We start from the raw sequence: 26,060 nt of genomic DNA on the forward strand, positions 1-26,060 counted from the left end.
TCATGGCAATATAAGTGCAAAGGAACACTGTGCTATTGCAAATTCAGTGCTTCTTTTGCAGAGTATTGTAATGTAGGTGACTCCACTCATTAAATTTCTCCTTGTGTCACCTAGAGCAAGTTCCTTCATCTCTTCTTACTGCCATATACTCTTCTGCAGGTAGAAATAATAGTAGTACTTACATCATAAGAAGATTTTTAAGGTTTAGATAAAGAAAGGCACATAAAGCTCTTAATTCAGTGCCTAGGCCATTGTAAGAACTCAATAAATATTTGCTTTGTTGCTGTTGTCACTGTTGTTGTTTCAGGTTAGGGTATATGGTTGCCTTTATTGCAGGAGTTTTTGTACCAAGAGAACCCTATTATGAATAGCTTGAGAATTGTATTAAAACAAGAGAACTCCCAGAATTTGTAGGGGGAAAAATTAGTCAGATTTAGATTACATTTCCTAAGCTCAGAGTCGTATTCATGGGAATTGATGTGTCAAAATAGCTAAATACAAAATTAATCCCCTATGAAACAGTTTCTAAAGACTTAAGATGGAAACAAGAGGAAAGCAGGTGACATCGGCACTCTTAATTCTTTTTGGGGGTGGGTAAATATCAGGTCCTGACGACATTTTTAGGCTGCTCTCTGAGGATAAATATGAGGGATATTTTCATAACTCTTAAATTCCGTAAAGACTTAACAATTGAAATAAGAATCATTTTTCTTACTTTTTTTTTTTTTTTTTTTAATTTGATGAAGAGTAACAGCTTCAGGATCCATTACGGAAGTCACACCCAAGTAGAAATACCTGTTATCTTTTAGGCCACCAAATCTATCAAGGTACCTGAGTTATCCCCACTGTGGAGAGTTTAAATGATTTAGGGTAGGCCTGTTCCTGGTTTCTAGGAAAAACATTGTCCTGTTAGTGGGCAGAAATGAGGCCTTAACACAGCACCCCCTCTCTGAGATAACTGAAGAGCAACATCCCTTCCAACTTTTTGCCACTTTGAGACCATGAGGCATGAAGAACAAACTGGGTGCTCTGAGCATATGCATGTCGCACTTGCTGATATAATCTGATTTTTTAGAAACATATTTTATGGTATTTGCTTAATTATATTTGCTTCAAGAAAAACTTACTCATCCAACAAATGTGCGAGTACTTATTCTTTGATATGCATTATAATTGGGGCTGCAAACACAGGAGAAAATTGAGAGACTTAGTGTCACACTCATGGCTCTGACATGCTAGTGGGGGAGACAGACAAAGAACATGGAAAACTCCTTTAGAAAATGATTATTGCAGACTGTGTTGAGAAAAAAAATAAAAAGAATAGCGCAGTAGAGAATAATTGGGGGAAGTGGCTACTTTAGACAGAATTTTGGTATTTGAGATGAAACCTAAAGGAAGAGAAGGTGCCAATCATGTGAAGAATTGAAGGGAAGGCTTGCATTCCAAGCATTATGGTGTTCTAGATAGCCTGAAGAATCCTCTCACTGCAAGTCACCCAGAAATCTTGGACTAAATATAGGCATTCTTTTAAATACAGGACTGAGTTTACTACTAAACCAGTTACCACTGAGTCAATTCTGATTCATGGAGACCCTATGTGTGTCAGAGTAGAACTGCACTCCATAGGGTTTTCAATGACTGGTTTTCCAGAAGTAGATCACCAGGTCTTTTTTCAAAGATGCGTCTGGGTGGACTTGAACCTCCAACCTTCTGGTTAGCAGCTGAGCACATTAACTGTTCGTACCACCCGGGGTAATAATAATAAATGTTGATAGTAGAGGCCAAAAACAGAAGGAGCTGGAAATAAAAGTGGCAATTGATGCTGATTCTGTGACGGTTCCTGCAGCATTTACCAGCCTCGGTAACCTACGAGCTCGTTCTTGAAAGGCCAGTGGAAACCAGGAATTGACGTTGTGGGCTCATGAGTTTTCAAGACTTGGATCTGAGACAAACCTCCACATCCAGAAAGGTTACATCATCAGGAAAAGTGTGAATTAGAGGGAAAAGTTCACCCATCAGAAGGAAGAAATGATAAGAAAGTATACCTTTAGGTGTTAGAGTTCTAGGTAAAAGGAAAAAAGTCCCCCCAAAGAATTTATAGCTACAGCTTGCCCTGGGGCATGCTTGGGATTATAATTTGCATTATCTCTGTGCTCCAGGAAACTTCAAACTAGTAAATTACCTTAAAGCAATCTCAGGTCATCAACACTTTGAGAGCCTGGAAGAAGCAAAAGAAAATTTTCTGTGGAGATTTAAAGGATTCCCACAAATAAAGTGCCATCAAATATGAGTGCAAGAACCTCAGATTACAAAACAGGCAAGGAATCAAGGCACTGTATGCAACACTCAACATAAACCTCAAATAGCAGAATTAGTCCTACTATTTCAGATGTTGGAAATATCAGATATAAAGAATAAAAATATAAAATAATGATATTTTAAATATATGGAAAAAACAAGGTACCTAAAACATGAGCAAGAAACAAAACACATTCAAAATAGGACGAGGCAGATTTTTAAAAAAATCAATCAAAAAAGAGGTGCAGAGCATAATCATTGAAATTAAAAACATACATGCCCAAGCCCATCCACTGCTGTCAAGTCGATTCCGACCCATAGCGACCCTGTAGGACAGAGTAGAACTTCCCCATAGAGTTTCCAAGGAGCAGTCGTTGAAATTAAAAACATGTATAGTCATTGAAATTAAAACCTCAGTGAAAAGGTCAAAGAACTGGCAAACCTGAAGAGAGGACTATAGTAAAAGATAAAAGTGAAGAGACTTCTGCTTCCAGCCATGATGGAATTACTGAAACAGGACTTGTCCTCCCTTTGTAAGCAACTAGAAAACTAGACAAACGTTCATGAGAAAACTGTTTTCAAACACTGGAGAATAAGCAGGGCATTGAAAGAAGGAAAACAAATAAGATGAGCCTTATGATTGTCCTTTCTGCCTGGACTCCTTTTTCAGACACCAGTGGAAGGAGAGCAAAACTAAGCAGAGTTCACTGGAATCTCTGAGTTGAAGAGACAGAAATTGGAGGGAGCTATTTTTTTTTTTTTATGCAAAGAAGCCCTGGTGGTGTAGTGGTTAAGTGCTACGGCTGCTAACCAAAGGGTCAACAGATCAAATCCACCAGGCGCTCCTTGGAAACTCTATGGGGCAGTTCTGCTCTGTCTTATAGGGTCAGAATCAACTCGATGGCACTGGGTTTGTTTTTTGGTTTGGTATGCAAAGAAAGAGCTCAGAAATCTGTAGAGGAAACCCCTCAAATCTGGTGCTGAACACAGAGCCGTACATGCATAGGTAAAGCTCCATGAACCTGGGAAGCTGTAAGCTGAACAAGTCCCCAGGCTCACCCAGAGCTGGGAGAATTTCAGTTCTGACCACCTAGAGTAGACAATACATGTTAAACACATGTAGCATTCCGTAGAGACCTCAAAAGTATCCCACCCTACAAAAGTATCCCACCCTAGAAATTGGGCTAAGCTAACTCTATAGTAAAGGCTAATCTAAACTAGTCCTAACGTAACTTTTAAAATGAAATTGAAAAGATCAAACCAAAATCAATTTAACCTAGAACAAAGTCCAACACCACTTAAAGACAACAAAAGCCAACGCTCAATAACATAAATTCACAATGTAGCATCCAATCAAAAATTGTTACATGTTCAGAGAAGCAGAAAAATGTGACTCATACCTAGGAGGAAAATCAGTTAATAGAAACAGACCCAGAAATGACAGAGATGATCAAATGAGCAGAGGAGGACTTTAAATGGCTTTTATAAATGTGGTCAAAGATTTAAAGGTACACATGTTTTGAGAATGATAAATTCACAATTCAAAAAATTCAGTGATGCTAAGCAAGATAAGTAAGCGAGATAAATAAAAAGAAAACTCTATCAACACATATGATATTCAAATTATTAAAAACCAGTGGTAAAGAAATTAAAAAAAAAATGTTTTTCTTTAAAGAAATAGTCTTGAAAATAGTCCAGAGAAAAGGAAACATTGCAAACTGAAGAATAAAATAAGAATTGCAACAGATTTCTCATCAGAAGCAATGTAAGCCAAAAGATAGCATCTTTATAGTGCTGAAGGAAAAAAAAAATGTCAGCCCATTTACTCAACAAAAACATGCTTGAAAATAAAGACAAAATAGTAACTCTTTCAGAAAAACAAAATAGATGCCCTGTGAGACCTGCAGTACAAGAAATGTTAATGGAAATTCTTAGGCTAAAGAAAAATAATACTGATGGAAACTTAGGTCTACACGAAAGAATAAGGAAAACTACAAATATTAAATATGTAGGTAAATATATTTTTTCTTATTTTTTAAATTTCTTTGAAGGTTATTGACTATTTAAAACAAAAAAAAAAAGTTCTATGACATATGTAGAAAAAATATGAGAACTACAGCCTAAATGATGGGGGGAGTGGAAGTATACTGTTCTAAAGATCTTTCATTGTATGTGAAGGTGTATAATGTAATTTAAAGGTAAACTGTGATAAGTTCAAGATGCATATCATAAATCCTGAAGTAACTACTGAAGATATAAAACAGAACTGTAACCAGAAGCCAATAAAAAAAAGCCAATAAAAAAAAGTATCTATTAAATGAAATGCTGAAAACTACTCAATTAAATCCAGAGAAAGGTTGAAAAGTAGGAAAAAGAAAAAAAAAAAAATACAGGTGGACAATAGAAAATTATTAAGATGATATATTTAAACTCAAAAAAAAAAATTTTTTTTTATATTAAGAACTTGGCTGCTAACCAAAAGGTCGACAGTTCAAATTCACCGGCCGCTCCTCAGAAACCGTTTGGGACAGTTTTGTTCTGTTCTGTAGGGTCGCTATGAGTAGGAATTGACTCAACAGCAACAGGATATTTATAATTACACCAATTATTAACAGCCTAAACAGTCCCATTAAAGTCAGAGACTGTCAGACTGAGTAAAAAAAGGGAAACTCTACAAGTTGTCTACAAGAAATGCACTTCAAATATTAAGACATAGGTTAAAAGTAGAATGTTAGAAAAATAAATATCATAAGAAAGCTGGAGTGGCTACATTAATATCAGAGAGAGTAGACTTGAAGACAAGGAATATTACCAAGGATAGAGAAGGGCATTTTATAATGATAAAGAGTTCAATTCAAGAAGACATAATATACACCTAATAACAGAGCTTCAAATTACATAAAGCAAAAACCGAAAGTGCTGAAGGGAGGAGTAGACAATTATAGTTGGAAATTTCACACTTTTCTCTCAGTAATTTATAGTAGAAAGAAAGTCAGTAAGGGTACAAGACTAGAACAGCATTATTGTTATGGATTGAATCATGTCTTCTCAAAATATGTGTTGGACTCACCTATACCTGTGGAGTAATCACGTTTGGGAATAGGGTCTTCTTTGTTCTTTTAATGACTCCATATCAGTGTAGCAAAAACCAAATCAAACCCACTGCAATGGAGTTGATTCCAACTCGTAGTGACCCTATAGGACAGAGTAGAACTGTCCCATAGGGTTTATAAGGAGTGCCTGGTGGATTTGAACTGCCGACCTTTTGGTTAGCAGCTGTAGCTCTTAACCACTATACCACGAGGGTTTCCTATCAGTGTGGAGTGTGTCTTAAACCTAAGGACTTTAGAGATATAAAAAGAACAGATTAGGCACAGGGCAAGCAAGCACAAATGAGGGAAAGATAGATGTTACATAGAGATCTCCAAGGAACACCAAGAAGGATGCTAGAGAAGCTAAGACAAGGAATTTCCCCCAGAGCAGACACAGAGAGCCTTCCTCTAGAGTCAGCGCCCTGAATTCAAACTTCTAGCCTCTTAAACTGTGAGAAAACAAATTTCTGTCCGGTAAAGCCATCCATGCTCTAACCTTTCACCTTAAGAAGCTAGAAAAGGATGATCAAATTAAGCTCAAAGTAATTAAAAAGAAAAAAAAAAAATTGTTGTTGAGTCAATTCCAACTCATAGCAACCCTATAGGACAGAGTAGAAGTGCCTGCTATGGTTTCCAGGGAGCAGCTGATGGATTCAAACTGCCAGCCTTTTGGTTAGCAGCTGGAACTCTTAACCACTGTGCCACCAGGGCTCCAAAGTAATATAAGGAAAGCAATAATAAAAATGAGAGCAGAAATTAATTTTTATGAAAATGGAAAAGAATAAAGAAAATCAGAGAAACCAAAACATTTTTCAGTCCAAAGATTGGTAAATAAGTACATGTATATGCAATAAAATCAAAGTACAATGTTGAAGGTGTGTATGTTTAATTTTCACGATTTCCTCCTTCAATAAACTTTTTCAGTAAGTAAACAATTGCATGACCCATTGGAAAGGGGGATTTTACTATAGTTATATACTTATTATTGTTACCTTCTACTTAGGACAAGTGATTCTTGTTTTCTGTCTAGAGTAATGACTTAAAATTTCTTTTTAAAATAATCATATTTGGCTGATTTAAAGAATTTTTCGGTAAATAATAATTCAGGTGAAATGTGAAGATGGCAAAAATCAGAAATGCTTTGCAAATAAATGAAGTTGAGGTAATACTAGGCTAGATGATCTCTGTGGCCCCTGCCAGCTCAGAGATTCTGCAACTGTATTTGATATGACATCAGGTCCTCTAAAGCTCTGTGTGTGAATTGGAACTCAGAAGGGGGGAAACCATTTGCATACATCTGCATAACATATCTGTGTATTATTCATAAATAAATGAACAAAGCTATAAATTTCTGCCAAAAGGAAATGTAACTAGTGCTTTGGAAAATCGTTATTCCTTCTGAATATCCTGTGATGTGACATAGAACATGAAATTTACTGTAAATAGAGCATAAAATTGAGATAAAATAAAATATACTGACAGACTCATTTTTTAACCTGTATGTTCAATGTCAATCACTGAGGTTTAACTTCTTCTTTAGTAAGAAATATCCTGGAATGAATGTTTCTAATAACATGAAGTCCTAATCTAGTAAGGAATTAGTCCAGGAAATTGCATCTTAACTAGGCAAACAAATGGTTTTGGCTTCTCCTCCTTTGTGCCCAGAACTTCACTCATTTGTACACCCGCTCCCTGCTTATTGACATGGTTAGGCTCCAAAGACCAGGTCATTATGTGAAATTGGTGTTACGCAAAAATGGAGGATGACCACATCAGATCACAAAAGGGAGGATGATTATATCATTACATAACTGCCAAATTACATCATTACATAACTGCCAAACCACTGAGAATCATGGTCCAGCCAAGTTGACACATAACCTTAATCACCAAAGCTAGTGTTACTCTCACCTCACACCTCGGTGTTCATTACTGCCAGACGTACATAGTTTATGCCCAAATTGTTCTGTAGTAGATTTTTTACTATTGTCTTAAATGCAAAACATAGGATAACAAGATAGTTGATAAGTGAGGAGAAGGTGTATTTTGTGCAGGATATGTGTATTTTTTCCATTTGTCGTCAGTGAATTTTCTTTCATTTGAATTTAAATACTGTCTCTTTGGCTGGATCCATTCTTCCCATTTCTCCTTGCTCAATTTGGAAAAGCCTCAACATTTTATAAAGGAAAAGCAAGCTATTGAGTGTATCATTGTGTTGTTGTTAGGTGCTGTTGAGGCAATTTCGACTCCTAGCAACCCTGTGTACAACAGAATGAAACGCTGCCCCGTCCTTCGCCATCCTCACAATCATTGTTATGCTTGAGCCCATTGTTGCAGCTACTGTGTCAATCCATCTCATTGAGGGTCTTCCGCTTTTTTGCTGACCCTCTACTTTACCAAGCATGATGTCCTTCTCCAGGGACTGATCCCTTCTGATAACATGTACAAAGTCTGTGACCTCTTTTCACCAACTGTTAGCAGCAGAGCATGCTAGAAGCATCCACAAGTCAGTGTCTTATCTGCCCAGAATGCTGTGAGAGGAATCTGAGGGACAAGGGACAAGGATGGAGAAAGCCTTTTGTGAAATTCCCTAGATAACAAGTTCACACAACGAAAATGAGTTTTTTAATCCTACCCTAAAAGTTATGCATTTGAAACCCTACAATAGAACTCATTTTTTAAGAAAATTAAAGTATAAGCATTTCTTGAAGAAAAGGTAACCCAAGATTAAGAAAATTTACATAGACTTTTCTGTAGCCAATGTACTACTTTGAATAATAGAAGGGTTTCTTAGATTGGATTCCCTGGGAAGAGACTGAGAGGGAGAGTTTCCGGCAGGTTATTTGTTAAGCAGAGCTCCCCAGAGATACCTGTGGACATGTGTAAGGAAGTGCAGGAGGCAGGGGTGGGTAGAGGGAGAACTTGCCCCCGAATGTGTCTGCAACTGAGGTCTCAGCCCGTCTTACTGGAAACTCAGAAACTGGGATGGTCTATCAGGTTTGGTGCAAATTGAAGCAAGGGGGTGGGCATTTGTATCTGAATCAGCCAGTCATTGGGCCATCTACTGGGAAAGGGGCACAGCCTTGGCAGGGCAGCTCGGCTCAAGACAAATTCCCAGTGTGAACTACAGGCAGCCAGTATTCTCAGCAGCCAGCTGTGCAGTGGCCTGGAGATGAGCATTCTGGCGTCCACTACTCCAAGTTACTACATTTTTTGTCATCGACTGAGAAAGACATTTTTGCTTTTTGTTAGTATTCATTAATGTCATTCACTTCTATACTGTTTGTCTTTGATGACCATGTAGGTAGTGTCAGGAGCAGACGTTCCACAAATATTCTCATGTTTCTGTACGGTCAGGGCTTTCTGAACAAAGAACGCTAGCACCTGGGTTAAAGGATGATTTCATAATAACCCTAAAGACAGAGACTTCCAGAGAGCTATAGAGATTTATACCCCCAGAGCCATTTGTTCACATTCCAGGTGGAGAAGCAGAGCCCTCCCCTCTCCTCTCCACAGAGATTTGTTTATACTGCAAAGTGCTCCCCACCCCCCATCCCACAGGCAGAGGTGCCTGCAGCTACTACATAAGCCCCAAGCTTTATAACTTCAGGGTTCTTCTCCTGTGATATAAACCTCACTGCACGGACAATGAGCTGTGGGGAATTAGGGCCTGGGGAACCAAAGCAAGCTGCTCTGTGAGTAAATAAATGATTGATCCCTAGTCCAGAACTCTTGTGTTTCCGTGTGTGTGTCTGTGTGTGTATAAGATTGTGTGTAGCAAGCAAGCAAATAGAAACTCAAGCCTCTTAAGGACCTGTTTTCACCAAGTGTTAGCAGCAGATCATGCTAGAAACTGTCACACCTTAACACCATACCTATCTTGTTAGCTTACAAATAGTGTCATATCTCAACCCTTCACAGTTTTGCATTTAACAGGTAAAGGTGTCTAAATTGAGAGTTTGAATTTTATATTCTAATTTATTTTTTCCAAAAACCCTTGTGAGGTAGGCATTATTGTTTTGCTTAGACAGGGTTATTAACTTGTTGAAATTGAGCAGGTGACGTGGTGGAACTAAGATCTACAGCAGGTTAACTGCAGGTACAGTGCTCAAAGCATGCTAGTCTCCTGCATTTGGTCAGATAAAATAATAGGCAAAGACAGAGAGGCAGAAAGTCCTGGCATGTTTGAGAAACGATGGAAAGTTTTCATTGGTAAAACAATGACTAGGGTAGAGGGAGGTGGAGCTGACAGGGAGGAAAGAAGACTATGAGTGGCAGGGATTAGCTTCGGGGGAATCTAATGGTTTTTGACAAGAGTGACTAAAGATATGCTTCAGGAATATCAATCTGGCAGCAATGTGAAGATTTTGGACATGGAGAAATAGGGTGCAAGAGACGCCGTTAGGAGGCTGACGTAATAGTAGCGCAGGCAGAACACCTGGCCAAGTCTCAAAACTTGAGTTCTAATATCTGGTACTAACTACTCTTGCCACCTTAGACAGGTGATTTGACTTTTTTGTCTCTCTGCATCCTCATCTACAGAAAATCTTGGAAGCTCCTTCCAAATCTAAAATTCTAGGATTTTGTTGTTAGTGGTTGTTCGTTGCCATTGAATTGGCTCTGACTCACGACGACCCATATACAACAGAACAAAATGTTGTCCTGTCCTGGGCCGTCTTCACAATCATTGGTATGTCCAAATCCATTGTTGCAGCCACTGTGTATTTTGAGTGCTTTTCAACCTGGGGGGCTAATCGTCCCGCACTGTATTAGACTGTCGTCTGTTGTGATCCTTAGGGTTTTCACTGGCTAATTTTCAAAAGTAGACCACCAGGCCTCTCTTCTTAGTCTGTCTTAGTCTGGAATTCCACTGACACCTGTCCACCATGGGTGACGCTGCTGTAATTTGAAATGCCAGTGGCATAGCTTCCAGCATCATAGCAACAACACACGAGTCACTACAGTATGACAAACTCACAGACAAGTGGTGGTAGAAGGACCTAAATTAAGGTAATGTCAGTGAGCACAAGAGACAGGGGTATGTGACTATTCGAGAAATGATTTAGAGATGGATCTGAACAGACATAGAAACTGATTGAATGCAAAGGGTAAGAGGGAGAAATCAGAAGACTACAAGATTTTTAGCCCAAATACCCAGGAAGATAGTGGGAAGGTCAGTAGAAATAGGGGCACAGGAAAAAGGTGGGAGGACAAATAGGTTTCACTTAAAATATACTGACTTGGAGATGTTAATGAGTCATAATGGACATGTTCAGAATAATAGCTGGAAAAGGAGCCCCAGAATCAGGAAAAGGGGTCGTGGCTGGAATTCAGAATTGGACACTGTTTTCATAAGCAGGAGAGTAGGCAAGATTGCCTAGGGACAGATTGAGGAAAGGAGGGCAGAGAATCAATCAGACCTGGCTAGAGCCACACATACAAAAGAAACAGAACAAGGTTCCAGGCAAGGAGCAGCAAGAGAGGTAAAAATTCATGGGAGACTGGGAAAGAGAGACTTTAAGGAGAAAAGCCTGTCTCATCAACCATTAAGTGGTAGGGATTATTCTTGATCTAAAAGATTAACCCAGAAAAGTGGTGCTCAGAGAAATCAGGAGCTCCAGAGAGAGGGGATGGTGAAAAGGTGACTGTAAGTGTAAACATCCTTAGAGACATTTATAGGGAAAATAACTTGGGGAACCACGTAACTTGAGTGGGTATTTTCCTCCAAACACAGTCCACATACACTTGCATTAGAAATTAGGTGGTTGATTAAAATGCAGATGTCTGAGCCTCATGCCAGAACTACTGAACGTAACCTCTGGGGAGGATGGTTCAGGTACCTTCATTTGAAACACCACCAACCGAAAAAAAAAAAAAAAAACCTGTTGCCATTGAGTCAATTCCAACTCATAGCGACCCTACAGGACAGAGGAGAACTGCCCCATAGAGTTTCCAAGGAGTGCCTGGCAGATTCAAACTGCCGACCTCTTGGTTAGCAGCCATAGCACTTAACCACTACACCACCAGAGTTTCCAAAACACCACCATCTCCCGATAATTCTTATGTGTACAGTCCAGGGTGACTACTTCAATGTGCTTTTCAAATGAATTGTAGGAGTTGGTGGAAAGGGATTAACTGAAGAGAAGGGACAGCTGATGGAGAGGAATCCTGAAAAGGGAAGGTAGAAACTAGGGTACCAGCAGAAGGATTAACTTTAACATTCAGACTCTTCCCACGTCCCACAACACCCTGCTTACCATGGGGAAGACCCAGGCTCGACAGAGCAGCCGGCATGTTCCCATGAAAAGTTCTGTTTGGTGCTTCCACTCTTGTAATAATATCTTACTATCTTCAGTGACAGCCTTGATGTCAGAGACGTACCAGAAGCTGAAGTGTCAACAGAAGCCAGAGACCCCAGTGAGTTCCCCAGCCCTCCCAGCAGCAGTGAGGAGAGCACAGGCAGCTGGTCTAAGCTTGCCAACGAGGAGGACAACCCCGACGACACAAGTAGCTTTCTGCAGCTCAGTGAGCGATCCATGAGGTACCTACCTGCCCCTCACTTGACTTCTGAGATAAACACGTTCTCAACATAGATTCCAAAAATGCATTTTACTGGTTCTCTGCAAAGGGTCCCTAATAGAGCAAAAAGGGAAGCTCCCACTGGGTCAAGATGTCTGCCTGTCATGATTTGTGCTGAGCATTATCTTAATATCCAGCTATGGCCAAGGTTAAGAGTCAGCTGTAATCCCTTCCCTGTAAGGCCTAGCGAATGCATTCAGAGATGACAACTGTGAATTTATAATAAGAGCTGCTGTTACACCTCATGTGTTTGATACCTTCTTTCTGGTTCATTTGTATTTCAGATGCAACACAGGCTGGGTTTACATGAGGCAAGTTTTTCCACACTGTTGTGTTGTTTGGCCTGATAGTTCTTCCCCTTAAACCAAAAAATCTTTCTCTGTGTGGTGGAAACTCTAAAAGAACCTCCATATTTCTCCCCAAAGTCTTATTTGACCCTGGACCAACAAGTCCACAGACTTTCCCAGAAGGGCCAGTGGGAAAACGTGGCTCAAAATTATCTGAGTGTGTGGGTCTTTGAAAGTTTTAACTTTTGCTGTTCAGGCTGTGTATATACTTGAGCAAATTTTACGATGTTAAACAATTTGTCTAAAATTCCAAAAACTAGAGGGCAAGATAGATACAAGATGCAAGGAGAACCCAACTCTTCAAAAGTAACAGCAGAATTTTGGGGAGTTAATTGCCTCCATTGCAATCTTTGAGTCATCAGATTTCAATCTCTGAATGTGTTTGGCACCCCACCCAAAACCCAAGGCTGGAATTTAAAATTGAGGGAGTCTAGATGGTTACTTATGGTACTCCCTAGGGAAGACTGCCCCAGTACATGATACACCAGCACTCGCTTTTTATAACTTTGCTTAGAAGAGATGACTTGGGAAACAGAGAAGGTATGAAGAAACTCAGTGGGTTTAGTGAAATTGGAGGAGTCCCATTTCGCAAGTATGGGCAGAGCTTAGAAACTGGATTAATTCTACTGTGTTTCAGTGAGGAAGTGCCAGACTAGTAACTATACCATACGTTGATTGTGCAGCCTACGAAAATGATGCAACACAGGATCCCTCCTTTTCTAGGATACGTAAGGTATCAGGTGTTGCTCTTTCTAAAAGATTTTAGGATTAAGGGGCTGTAAAACTAACACTGCCCAACTTTATACTTGTGAATTCTAGAGTCCCATCCCAACCCAGTGGTGTTGAGTCAATTCCGACTCAATAGGAAAACAATAAGCCAGGCGTACATCCTGTGGAATGTCCCGGGGGGAAAATCCCCTAAATGCAAACACTGGTTTCTGTCAGAAGCCAAGAATCAGACAGATTAGCATTCCGGTATCTCCCCAAACCAGCATTTTCAGAGTATCTTAGTCTTTGCAGATAGCCCCAAGGAATCTCTTGCTGGTAGATTAACACCTTTGCTCTGACTAGAAGGAGGAAGAACAAAGGTATGCTGATTGTTACTCATCAGGTGCGATCTACCAGGTGTGGCACCACTTCAGAAATGAGAAAACATCATTATTATTGTTAATATTATTACCATTATTATTGCTTGCAGCTCAAGCCTGTTAGGCTTTTATCTTTTGTTGTGTTTCCCCCTGATTTGGTCAGAAATAAATGCAATTTAGAGGTCTTAGAGTCAAAGCAATAGTCTTCTGGGGACCAAAGGATGGATCTCTTAGAAAGATGGAACATCAGCGTCGGCAGTGTGGCCAGGTAGTGGAGACTGGCATTAATATGTAAACTTTTGCTTTGTCAGCAATGGCAACAGTAGTGCCACTAGCAGTCTTGGCATTATGGACCTGGACATTTATCAGGAAAACATGCCATCTTCTCCCATGATTAAGTAAGTAGCCACTGAGATGCAGTAATTGTGAGACCACTACCCAATTTCATCTGGCAGTCCATTCTGATCATTCAGGTTGTGCCCAGCCACTGATTTCATCATGTCTGTGCGGCCGTGGTTCCCAGAGCTTGTGGTTTGATTTCACTGGAACAAGAACTCGGGTCTAGAATAGGCCCCACCCTACCACACCTGCTTTGTGGTTTTCCAATCATCTCCCTATGGTGTACTTATTTCAGATAAGGTTTATTAGTATAATCAGAAGTGTACGTCATTTTACCCAGTTGGGCACATAGAAGCAAAAATCCAGTTAAATTTTACAAAGCTAACCAAGAAAGACTATAGTTCAATAGAATACGGTATATTCCAAAGGAAAGCCTTTTTCTTTACTCGTAGGCACTTGGGCTTATCACTACCAGATACGTCTACATCCTATGATAGAGATGTAGAATACCTACCCAGTGACCCTGCTTCCCACAATATGACGACCTTCTAAAAGACTGAGGGCAAAATGCACTTAGAGAAGCACCATATGTATTACATAAAATATGGTGCAGAAAGGGAAGGCAACATGAGGTCAGGGCGATTTTCTAGAATTTGTGATTACTCTAGAATATTCAATGAATTAAAATCTATTTGTGACCATTGTGGCATAGCTTATTGTTTGGAGATTTTTGAAAATTCTAGAAAAGTGAAAAGGAAGTATAGGACAAAAGGTGTGCTCCCTGCCCTGTTTCCTCAGTCACTATCTAGAGCTAAAGCATTTCCAGTTCACCATTCGCTCAGGTATCCACAGTAATCGAAAGTTGCAATGCATCCTTTGTTGCCCCATACAACCATTATTCAAACATAGAGATGAACAAACACATTTTCTTGTGTTTTGTTCTCTTAGTTAAAGTAAAACCAAAAAGCAAAACAACTTTGGAGTGAATTTATTTTTCTCCTCCAGGAAACTTTAGTTTAAAGACATTTTCTGTCTTTCTCCATGATATGAGCCTAGGACCCCACAGCCTATATGTATTCAGGGAAAGCCAAGACCCCTTCTCCCTACAAGCAGCATCTTGCAGGTCCAGAACAGCAGAAACTGAACCTACCATATGTCATTTTCACTCATGTCACTCACATAAAGATCAAGCAGAAAATCTAGACCCTTGGGAAATTGACCATTCTTCTGCAAATAATTAGGTATGAATCAAAGAAAGACTGTATCTGGCCTTGTCGACTTCAGACTCCTCACAAAATCAGGAATAAAATGGAATTTATCAGCTAGGCCTTAGCAGTCACAGAAAGTATAAGGGAGAATCCCCTATCATCATTTTAAGAGCCTTTGTACTCTAATTTCTAGAGAGAACAAAAATATAGGGCAACCACAGGCTTCCCAAAGCACTCACTTCCTTTCATCTGTGAAACCATATGTTCTCATTATGTAAGCATTTGCTGAATCCCTCCACCCTGTACAAGGCTCTGTAATAGGTTCTTGTCATATGAAAATACCTCAAGTATTAAAAATTACTGTTATCTAAGGAAATACTTCAGTTATGTGTCCCTACCTCCAACTACCCCAACCTACTGCAACTGCCTAATAAAAAGAAAGAAAAAATTTCAACATAATTGAGCTATTTTGTTGTGTAATTTAAGTTCTGTAGTTTGTTGATTGTTTTTTCCCTTATTTTACAAAAATGAATCATATAGAAAGGTATTTTTCTAAATTAAAATGTAAGTTTATGTTGCTATCCTAGTATAGATAAGATACCCTTGTGACAAGATGGAAATGTACAGACCCTTAAAAGACAAGTGAAATACAAGAGAAGGATAAATCCCTAGATCAGAATGAATGACCTACAAAATCTCTCCTTGACTGTTTCAACCTGGGAAGGAGGCTTACGAAAGGGGAGTTTGAGTCAACCAAACCCATACGTAAAGGTCGTATGGCCTTTTTGAGGGGAAGATACTTATTGAATACACTGTGTTGTTGTTGTTAGGTGCCATCGAGTCAGTTCTGACTCCCAGTGATCCTGTGTACAACAGAACGAAACACTGCCCGGCCCTGCGCCATCCTCACAATCCTTGCTATGCTTGAGCCCGTCATTGTAGCCACTGTGTCAATCCATCTCACTGAGGGTCTTCCTCTCTTTCACTGACCCTCTACTTTACCAATCATGATGTCCTCTCCAGGGTCTGGTCCCTCTTTTGTACCCTATAGTCCTACTTAATAGTCACATTGGTATTTTCCAGTGTCACTTCAGTGTATGAAAACAGTTAACCTAGAACAAACTTCAAAAGCTTTTAGATCAATAAGATCCATCACTTCATCTTCCATTTACAGCTTACTGTTCCTAAACATTACCAACCATATACTGTTGTTTTCTCCCCAAGTGAATTAGTAGAAGAAAAGGAGATTCTTAAAGGACGGTCAGAACACATAGAGGGTAAGCCACAAATTCCCATAATTTTGACACACAATTGCCTGTAATCTCCCTATGGAAAGCATAGTAAAACTATGGTTGTGTCTCTGTTCAGAATGTGCCTCTGGACTGCCGGCGGGGTCGGCCAGCCACCAGCAGAGCCTGCTGGTGATCAACTTTGACCTGGAGCCAGAGTGCCCTGACACCGAGCTTCGAGCCACTCTGCAGTGGATAGCTGCCTCTGAACTTGGGATTCCCACCATCTACTTTAAGAAATCTCAAGAAAACAGAATTGAAAAGGTATCCATTTTCTGTGTTTGGATGTTGTTGTTGTTGTTCTTAGGTGCCATCGGGTCAGTTCCAACTCATAGTGACTCTATGCACAACAGAAGAAAACACTGCCAGGTCCTGAGCCATCCTTAAAGTTGTTGTTATGCCTGAGCTCATTGTTGGAGCCACTGTGTCAGTCTACCTCGTTGAGGGTCTTCCTCTTTTCCACTGACCCTGTACTCTGCCAAACATGATGTCCTTCTCCAGGGACTGATCCCTCCTGACAACATGTCCAAAGTATGCAAGACGCAGTCTCACCATCCTTGCTTCTAAGGAGCATTCTGGCTGTACTTCTTCTAAGACAGATTGGTTCGTTCTTTTGGCAGTCCATGGTATATTCAGTATTCTTCTCCAACACCAAAATTCAAAGGCGTCAATTCTTTTCAGCCTTCCTTATTCATTGTCCAGCTTTCACATGCATATGATGCAACTGAAAATACCATGGCTTGGGTCAGGTGCACCTTAGTCTTCAAGGTGACATCTTTGCTCTTCAACACTTTAAAGAGGTCCTTTGCAGCAGATTTACCCAATGCAATGCGTCTTTTGATTTCCTGACTGCTACTTCCATGGCTGTTGATGGTAGATCGAAGTAAAATGAAATCCTTGACAACTTCAGTCTTTTCTCCATTTATCATGATGTTGTTCATTGGTCCAGTTGTGAGGATTTTTGTTTTCTTTATGTTGAGGTGTAATCCATACTGAAGGCTGTGGTCTTTGATCTTCATTAGTAAGTGTTTCAAGTCCTTTTCACTTTCAGCAAGCAAGGTTGTGTCATCTGCATAACGCAGGTTGTTAATGAGTCTTCCTGCAATCCTGATGCCCCATTCTTCTTCATATAGTCCAGCTTCTCGTATTATTTGCTCAGCATACAGATTTAATATGTATGGTGAAAGAATACAACCCTGGCACACACCTTTCCTGACTTTAAACCAATCAGTATCCCCTTATTCTGTCTGAACAACCGCCTCTTGATCTATGTAAAGGTTCCTCATGAGCACAATTAAGTGTTCCGGAGTTCCCATTCTTCACAATGTTATCCATAATTTGTTATGAATCACACAGTCAAATGCCTTTGCATAGTCAATAAAACACAGGTAAACATCTTTCTGGTATTCTCTGCTTTCACCCAGGATCCATCTGACATCACTAATGATATCCCTGGTTCCACGTCCTCTTCTGAAACTGGCCTGTATTTCTGGCAGTTTCCTGTCAGTATACTGCTGCAGCTGTTTTTGAATGATCTTCAGCAAAATTTTGCTTGCGTGTGATATTAATGATATTGTTTTGTAATTTCCACAATCGGTTAGATCACCTTTCTTGGGAATAGGCATAAATATGGATCACTTCCAGTCAGTTGGCCAGGAAGCTGTCTTCCATATTTCTTGGCATAAATGAGTGAGCACCTCCAGCGCTGCATCTGTTTGTTGAAACATCTCAATTGATATTCCATCAATTCCTGGAGCCTTGTTTTTCGGCAACGCCTTCAGAGCAGCTTGGACTTCTTCCTTTAGTACCATTGGTTCCTGATCATATGCTACCTCTTGAAATGGTTGAACATCGACTAATTCTTTTTGGTATAATGACCTTGTGTATTCCTTCCATCTTGTTTTGATGCTTCCTGCATCGTTCAATATTTTCCCCATGGAATCCTTCACTATTGCAACTCGAGGCTTGAATTCTTTTTTCAGTTCTTTCAGCTTGAGAAACACCGAGCATGTTCTTCCCTTTTGGTTTTCCATTTCCAGCTCTTTGCACATGTCATTATAATACTTAACTTTGTCTTCTCGAGCCCCCCTTTGAAATCTTCTATTCAGGTCTTTTACTTCATCATTTCTTCCTTTTCCTTTAGCTGCTTGATGCTCGAGGGCAAGTTTCAGCGTCTCCTCCGACATCCATCTTGGTCTTTTCTTTCTTTCCTTTCTTTTCAATGACCTCTTGCTTTCTTCATATATGATGTCCTTGGTGTTTGGATAGGACACCACTAAAGCTTTGGTTTTCATCAATGCTAGAAATTCGGTCAATGCCCAGTTATTCCACTTGAACTTGAATTGTTTGTTCCTGACTTTTCAACTTGAAATTATGGCTAGAACTTTGAAATGTTCCACCTGCATAAATATAATTATCATTCAGTTTTTCTTGGACCCTCAGTGTGTCTCAGTTGGTGGTGGTGAAGAGAAAAGTAAAGCGGGGAGATGAGAATTTTTTCTGAGTCCTTTATTTTTTCATATCGCCTTTTTCTGGAACCAACCTCTTCGTAACATTCATTTAAATAAAAGGAGGAGACAAAGGAATGGTGCCCACGGGAGGCATTTTTATTCTCTACCAGAACAGATTTGCACTAGGTGGGTTTTCTCATTATTGTTCCATACTTACCAGAATATAAAGCTGGTAAATAAATTCTTGGCCAACATCAGAATGAATAGCGTCCGCCTTTCTAGTTTCATATCTCTAAGACCTACCACTACCTATAATGAAATCTCAACTATTAATGTCTTCAAACTCAATTTTCCATGATCTGAAAACACGCTACTTTTTAAAGTATTCAAATTAATCATATTCTTATATTGGTCTTCTATAGCCGTGCAACAAATTACTATATACTTAGCAGCTTAAGACAACAACCCGTTGTCCTATAGGTCAGGAGTTGGGGAGGGTTCATCTGGGTTCTCTGGTTAGGGTCTCACAAGGCAGAAATCAAGGTGTCAGCCTAGCTGGGCTCTTATCTGGAAGCTCTGAGAAGAATCTGCTTCCAAGCTCATTCAAGTTGTTGTCCTACTTCAGATTCCTGGTTTTCTTCTGGGACCTTGATCACTTTCTGGGAGTAGAGCCCAAAATATGCTTCTTTAACAACTTCCCCAAAGTGAAGTGATTCTGACAAGCTCTGAAGTTTGAGATCCACCTTCCTTAAAAATATCCTGAAGAAGTAACAGATTCCGAGGTGACCATATATTATGCTAAATGCCACGGCAAAGATTTCAGATGATGTTAACACCCAATAATCTAAAACATTTTCTATATTTAATTCACAATGACCTTGACGTTAGTTAAATTTGATCTACTTAATTCAAGGCAATAAATAAATAATAAATAAGTCATGAGCGCAGATGGCCTAAAAATAAAAAAAAAAGATACGTTGTTAATTGTCCTGCTTTCCAGATCTAAAACATCACTACTATCCAACTCTTTTTCTGCTCTTTATATTCCATGAGCTCTGGAGTGCTGAGATGAGCTGATAACTGTACTCACATTAATTAGATGCCTTTCTCATCTCTAAACCCGTGCTGGGACTTACTTTTTCTTGGAGGCAATGCATAGAATAAAACGTGCAGAGAGAGAATATGGGTGTCTGTCCACCTTTCTAAGAAGATAAGTGTAGAAGAGAAGTGGCCTCACCTCTAATTTCTTATTCCACTCCACAGGCAAAGTGGTAGAAGGTGAACAAGAGAGAAAATGTTGATGGTATGGACTATTGACTTAACTTTTCAAAAAAAAAAACTATGATTGAAAGTCTCAGTTTTGAAGAAACACATCAAAAAGGAGGGAAAAATATTAAATGACTAGCTACCAAGGCTCTTCATTTGTAAATATAAGAAACTGCCTTTGACTTGAGTCATTTAGCCATGGTTCCTAAACTTAATTGCGTATTAGAATCACGTGGGGAGCTTTCACAAACTCAGATGCTCTAATTAAATTAGAATCTCTTCTGGGGACGGGACCCAAGCATCAGTGGTCCCTGGTGATTCCAGTGTGCAGCTAAGGTTGAGAATCACAGCTCTCCGAGCCATAAAGCATTACAGGAACAATACAGGGACCAGCTCACTTGTACTAATGAAATCTAATTCTACCGTGGAATAAAAGAAGGTAGCTGCTTTCAGAAACCTAGATTGAATGTTTCCAGAAAATCATAAGGCCTGCAATAATTCCCATACATCCCACCATATGATTTTGTAAGCAATCTAATTAGTGAAATGCACCTGAGAATATAAAAGCCATCTACTATGCGATGCGTTTCTTCAAATGAGTCTACCAATGATACGTTGTTGTTGTGTACTGTCAAGTCGATTCTGACTCATAGTGATCCTGTATGACAGAGTAAAATTGCCCCCATAGAGTTTCCTAGGCTATAATCTTTATGGGAGCAGATCACCAGGTCTTTTTTCCTCAGAGTTGCTGGTGGGTTCAAGCCACCAGCCTTTTGTTTAGCAGCTGAGTGCTTCATGGAATGTAAGTTCTTTTAGCTTCCTAAGACTAAATATTTGCTCAAGGAAACCTAATTATAATTGGTTTGTGAAGTGACAGGAAATTAAACATTTTGACTTTTATATTTCCGATGCAGTGGAAAGAAAAACCCAGATCCTTGACATGCTTAAGCTGATTAATACCAAGGCGATAACATGGACAGGCACAATGAAAGACTGAGGGCCAGCTGCTAGATAGGATGTGGCTTAAAAAGGCCATTGTTAGTAGTAATGAGCTAGAAATGTCCTTTTCTGACTTCTTCACAATTTTAGCTCCATTTTTATGTAATTTTTTTTGGAATGAATGGAGGAAAGAAAGCATGAGTCCTTCCTGGTCATAAGCTCTGCAGATGTTTCAAGGTCTCAATGTCTAAGATTAAGTCATTACAGGCTCCAAGCATGCTATATTTAGAGGGGTGAGAACATTTCTTTAAATCTGCTTTGTTGGAGGATCAGTCTGGACTTAGAGATAATGAGACAGGTTCTAGCCTATGACCATCCCACAAACGTTTTCTTTTTTATCGTGGTAGCATACATATGGAGTCCCTGGGTCGTGCACATGGTTAAAGCACTTGGCTGCTAACCAAAAGGTTGAAGGTTCAATTCCACCCAGAGGTGCCTAAGAAGAAAGGCCTCATGATCTGCTTTTGAAAAGTCAGCCGTTGGAAAACCCTGTGGAGCACAGCTCCACTCTGACACACCTTGGGTTGCCATGAGCCAGAAGTGACTTGATGGCAGCTGGTACTGGTAGGCTCCATTCAGCCTTCTCCTGTCCACAGCTTCCAACCATTTTTGTGGTGCATGCTCTCAGCAGAAAAGTACTGAGCAATCAGCTCCAAGATGTGCCTGTTTAATTTTTAGTTATATATATGCAAATACTTTACCTAAAATTCAAGAATGAATATGTAGTTAAGGTTCATCCTCAATGATAAACCAACCAAAAACCAAACCCACTGCTGTCGAGTCAATTCTGACTCATAGCAGCCCTACAGGACAGAGTAAAGCTGCCCCACAGAGTTTCCAAGGGCACCTGGTGGATTCAAACTGCCGACCTTTTGGTTAGGAGCCGTAGCACTTAACCACTATGCCACCAGGATTTCCAATACTGGATATCAATATATTTCAAACTGTTGACAACTTTGAATGTATAGTTGACTATCATTTGATCATTAATACCTTCATTCAGTACCTGTGTATTGAGCATCTACTAGGTGCTGGCACCAAATATAAAAAGACAGTCACCATGTCTCTCCCATGGGAGTTTACTATTTGGAGTGTAGTTGCCATTTGCCTCCCATCTGTCTCCTTTTCACATCATTTTAAAATGCTTTGAGGTACTGTTTATGTTTCCAGGTGTTAAAAGTTAAGTATTTCCATTTCCAGCCTAGAAAATGCTTTATTCTGATTAAGCCAACACAAAGCAAGTGAGTACAATAAAGCGCTGATTTCTATAACTGTGCAAATAGTTGGCGTGGTCACAGCTGGGAGAAGAAACTTAATGTAATAGTTCTTTATGAAGACAGTTTCTCAGTAATTGAAATGAATTAACAAATTCAAACTGGAGAGAAGGAAAAAGTCCAGAAAGAAATCAGCATTCCAGGTTCTGGCTGATCTCAAAAGTCTGAGCGTACAGAGAAAGCGTAGAGTAAAAAAATCCTACAAGGAAACATTGAAGAAATAGTAACTAAATCAGAGTCCTCATCTTTCTAACAAATAGGACTTTCATCCTCATAAAATAATTCCAGATTCTCAGCCTGTCCTTGTCCCTGCTACTCCAAATGCATTTCAACGCCATCTTCTCCTTGCACCAAACTGAAGAGTGTTGGACTAGTGTGTTAAAACACTGTGGATTCTAATGTCAGCTTTTCGTCTCTCGAGTCTTCAGTTTTTCATTTGTGAGTGCCTACTTCACAGGGTTTTTTGACAGAATCGAAAAAGAATACATATGCAAAAGTACTTATTCTCTTTAAAACTATCTGACTAGGGAGTTTGAGAGGCCTTCACTGGACTTCATCACATAGCTTCATCAAGAGAACTCTCTGTAATGATTCACCCATTTTCCAACCCTCCAAACCCATACTTCACTTGCAGTCCAGAACTCAGTTGTGGCCAGTTGAAGCCAGTTACCAATAACCAGGTGACAGACCTAGAATGTCCCCTCAGTCTTTCCTTTTCCTGTCCCTGTGGAAGGACAATCTCTTTGTTGTTGTTGCTGTGAAAATATATATAACGCATTTGCCAACTGAACATTTTTTACATGTACAATTCAGTGACATCAATTACATTCTTCAGGGTGTACAACCATCACCAGTATGCCATTGTCCTCCATCCAGGCTGCCTAAGCAGAGGCCTTGGGCCCAGAATATTCTCTGATAAGGAGGCTAGAAATTGGATCTCTCTCTCTCCCAGTTCCTCCTCATCAGAGAAGCCTCTCTCCCTGTTCTGGGCCCACAGTAACTTGCTCTGTCTCTTGCTGATATACTGGTACCATATGGCACTTGACCAATCCCACTTCTATATCTGTGGAGGGAACAGGGTCTCCTTCTCCTGCAGCACAAGAGGGGTACATGTGGAACTTCTGCCCTACAGCAGCCACAGGGGGGACTCACTGTCCATGGGAGACCCGTAGCCACTAGTGAAGCTAATCCAGCTCTCTCACTTCTCTATGAGAGTAAAGCATTATCCCATGCACTGTCAGAGCACATGGATTATGTCTTTTGTCAGCAGCCTCAACCCTTGGTGCAACACCTAGTTTAGTTGAAAGAAGAACTATCTAATAATCTGAAGTATCTAAAAAGGAAATAGATGGTCCTGGATTATAGTCCCCCGTCATGGAGTTATTCATAGATTAGAGAGCCCTGGGCAGGAACATGGAAACAGGATTGAGGTTTTAGAAGAGTGGTTCAATGAGATGACCCTTGAGGAAACCTCTGTGATGCATGTCCTAACTCTATGCTTTATTTTAGTTTCTAGATGTCGTGCGGCTGGTTCATCAGAAGTCCTGGAAAGTGGGGGATATCTTTCACGCAGTTGTCCAGTACTGCAAAATGCATGAGGAGAGGAAGGATGGGGTCCCAAGTCTCTTTGACTGGCTCTTGGAACTGGGATAAGGCAGCTTGCCCTGTAGAGCATTTCTTTCCTTGACTCCAGCTTCAATTCCAATGGTTTGCAAAACGCCCTAAACTTTCTCAAAACACTGCATCCTGTTAGCAAAAAAAAAAAAAAATCTGCTGCTCAAGTTTACTGCACATGGAATAAATCTGAGGAAAAACAAAACATAGGTCTGTACAAATCAATACATTCTGTGGGTGACTTCAAAAAAAACTTGCATTAGAATGGCTGGAAAAAGAAACTACAATGGGCCCCAACTTAGAAAGTTTATAACTAGGTCCAAAGTCCAGGAAAGCTCTACTCATGTATTTTTAATAATGTAAAATGATATGTCATGTCTCCAATTATGTACATCAACTGGAAACTAATTCACTGGTCAAGATAATTTTGTAAACTATGCTGTAACTTCTACTTTCCTTGTCTGAGCAGATGAAGGGGCTACCAAACCATTAAGATATGGATGAGAAATTTCTAGGACTTTTATGTAATAGATTTCCACATCCAGACGGGTATCAGTAGATATTCACAGAAATGCAAGAGTATGCCATGTCCTCTCCAGAGGTGATTCCATTTATTCATTGCAACCCGCAGATAAATAGTCACCTCTCCTCAACAATATCTGAACTCCTAGCTACCCAGGACACCATTGGTGTTCAGCTGAAGGAGAGGAAGATTGAAAATTATCTTGTTTCCATCACTACATTACTTTGGTAACATGATTACAGAATTCCTACCATGTGGGAAAGCTTTCTTACTTAAAAAAAGTCCTTTGAGATAACACCTGCTTGTGTATTAAATTACATGAAATGCAAATTTTCTTTTTACTTTTATTATAAATTATGAAGAGATTGTCATCTTAAATAATATATCAAGTTAGCTTAGCGATCCAGAAAATATGAAGAGATTGTTATCTTAAGTAGTGTATTGATTTTGAGCACGGTGGTTCATTTGATTATGAACATGTTGGCACCGTATGGCAGCCTTGCAGCTATGGTGACATTTACAATGAGTGATGCAGGGCAATAACCTTGGAGTTGACATGACCAGTTAGGATCATAGTCTAAATGATCTCCTTTCCTGACTCAGAGAGATTGGCATTGAATTTGGGAAAAAGAAATCCTTATCATGTTTTCAGTATTTAATAACAGAGATGTACCATTTTGAAAATAAATGTATCTAACACTTCCCAAGGTAACCTAGTGGGCTCAGTGGTTAAGTGTTTGGCTGCTAACCAAGAGGTTGGCAGTTGGAATCCACCAGCTGCTCCTTGGAAACCCTATGGGGCAGTTCTACTCTGTCCTATAGCATTGCCATGAGTCCGAATCGACTGGACGGCAACGAGTTTGGTTTTTGGTTTGATTAACATCTTCCAAAGTCTTCTGTTCTTTTAACTGAATGAGCTACACTGGCTTTTATTTTCATGCTCAGAGTAGATGTTCATTAAATATTTCCTGAAATACTATACTTTTACAAAGATAGCAAAGTAATTTTAAATGTGAAAAAGGCCCCATGCCATCAATGCTAGCCTGACCTGATCTATATCCATATCTTGAAATGTCAAGAAAGGTTCCTTATGAGCAAGCCTTTTCCCTTGGTAATCCTTCCCACTACAGGTTAAGCATTCATTGCACAGAGTCCAAATTTAGGCTGTATATTTAATGTGACACATTAACCAAGTGTCAACTTTTAAAGTACACCCATCATCTCAGACTGAAAGTTCTTTGTGCTACTCAATGAAAAGAATGTTTGTTTTATTTAAAGAATCCCAGATAATTGTGTGTAGACTTCTGCTGTGCTCGAATATATGTTTACTTATCCTACAAAGCACAAATTATAATACTGGATTGTAACCTGTGATGAAATCATATATGTTGTATCAAATGTTGTGAACTAACTAATCAATAAATTTCTGTTGCCAAAATGTTGGTTATTTTTTTCTCCAAAAGCTATAAGCACCTCTTGGAAAAAATAGTTGCACTGTGATTGAGTGAGGTGGATATATCCCTTAGACAAGCTTTGCTGTCCTGCATTACCAGTTTTGAATAAGTAAATATTCACTTACTAAATTTGTTAATATCAGTAATATTTATGGAAATCAGAGTTTCCCTGCCTCAGCACTATTGACATTTGGGGTCAGATAATTCTTTGTTGCAATGTCCTATGCATTGTAGAATGTT

At 39.6% G+C, this 26,060-nt stretch overlaps 1 protein-coding gene across 2 annotated transcripts in view; it reads left to right on the plus strand.

Annotated features, from left to right (window-relative positions):
* The window catches only part of SPHKAP (SPHK1 interactor, AKAP domain containing), a 190,155-nt gene extending 164,361 nt beyond the window's left edge, over nt 1-25,794 (plus strand). The window contains exons 8-12 of one of the 2 annotated variants that reach the window (XM_010597634.3): nt 11,746-11,931; nt 13,716-13,802; nt 16,176-16,228; nt 16,320-16,504; nt 23,739-25,794. In XM_010597634.3, the coding sequence (XP_010595936.2) occupies nt 11,746-11,931; nt 13,716-13,802; nt 16,176-16,228; nt 16,320-16,504; nt 23,739-23,882 (655 nt within the window). In that variant the 3' untranslated portion in view covers nt 23,883-25,794. The remainder of the gene's footprint in view (nt 1-11,745; nt 11,932-13,715; nt 13,803-16,175; nt 16,229-16,319; nt 16,505-23,738) is intronic. The other variant, XM_010597635.3, reaches the window with a different exon arrangement.
* The last annotated feature ends 266 nt before the right edge of the window (nt 25,795-26,060 follow it).

This window comes from Loxodonta africana, chromosome 6 (assembly GCF_030014295.1).
Source record: "Loxodonta africana isolate mLoxAfr1 chromosome 6, mLoxAfr1.hap2, whole genome shotgun sequence".
In the NCBI taxonomy this organism is placed as follows: domain Eukaryota; kingdom Metazoa; phylum Chordata; class Mammalia; order Proboscidea; family Elephantidae; genus Loxodonta; species Loxodonta africana.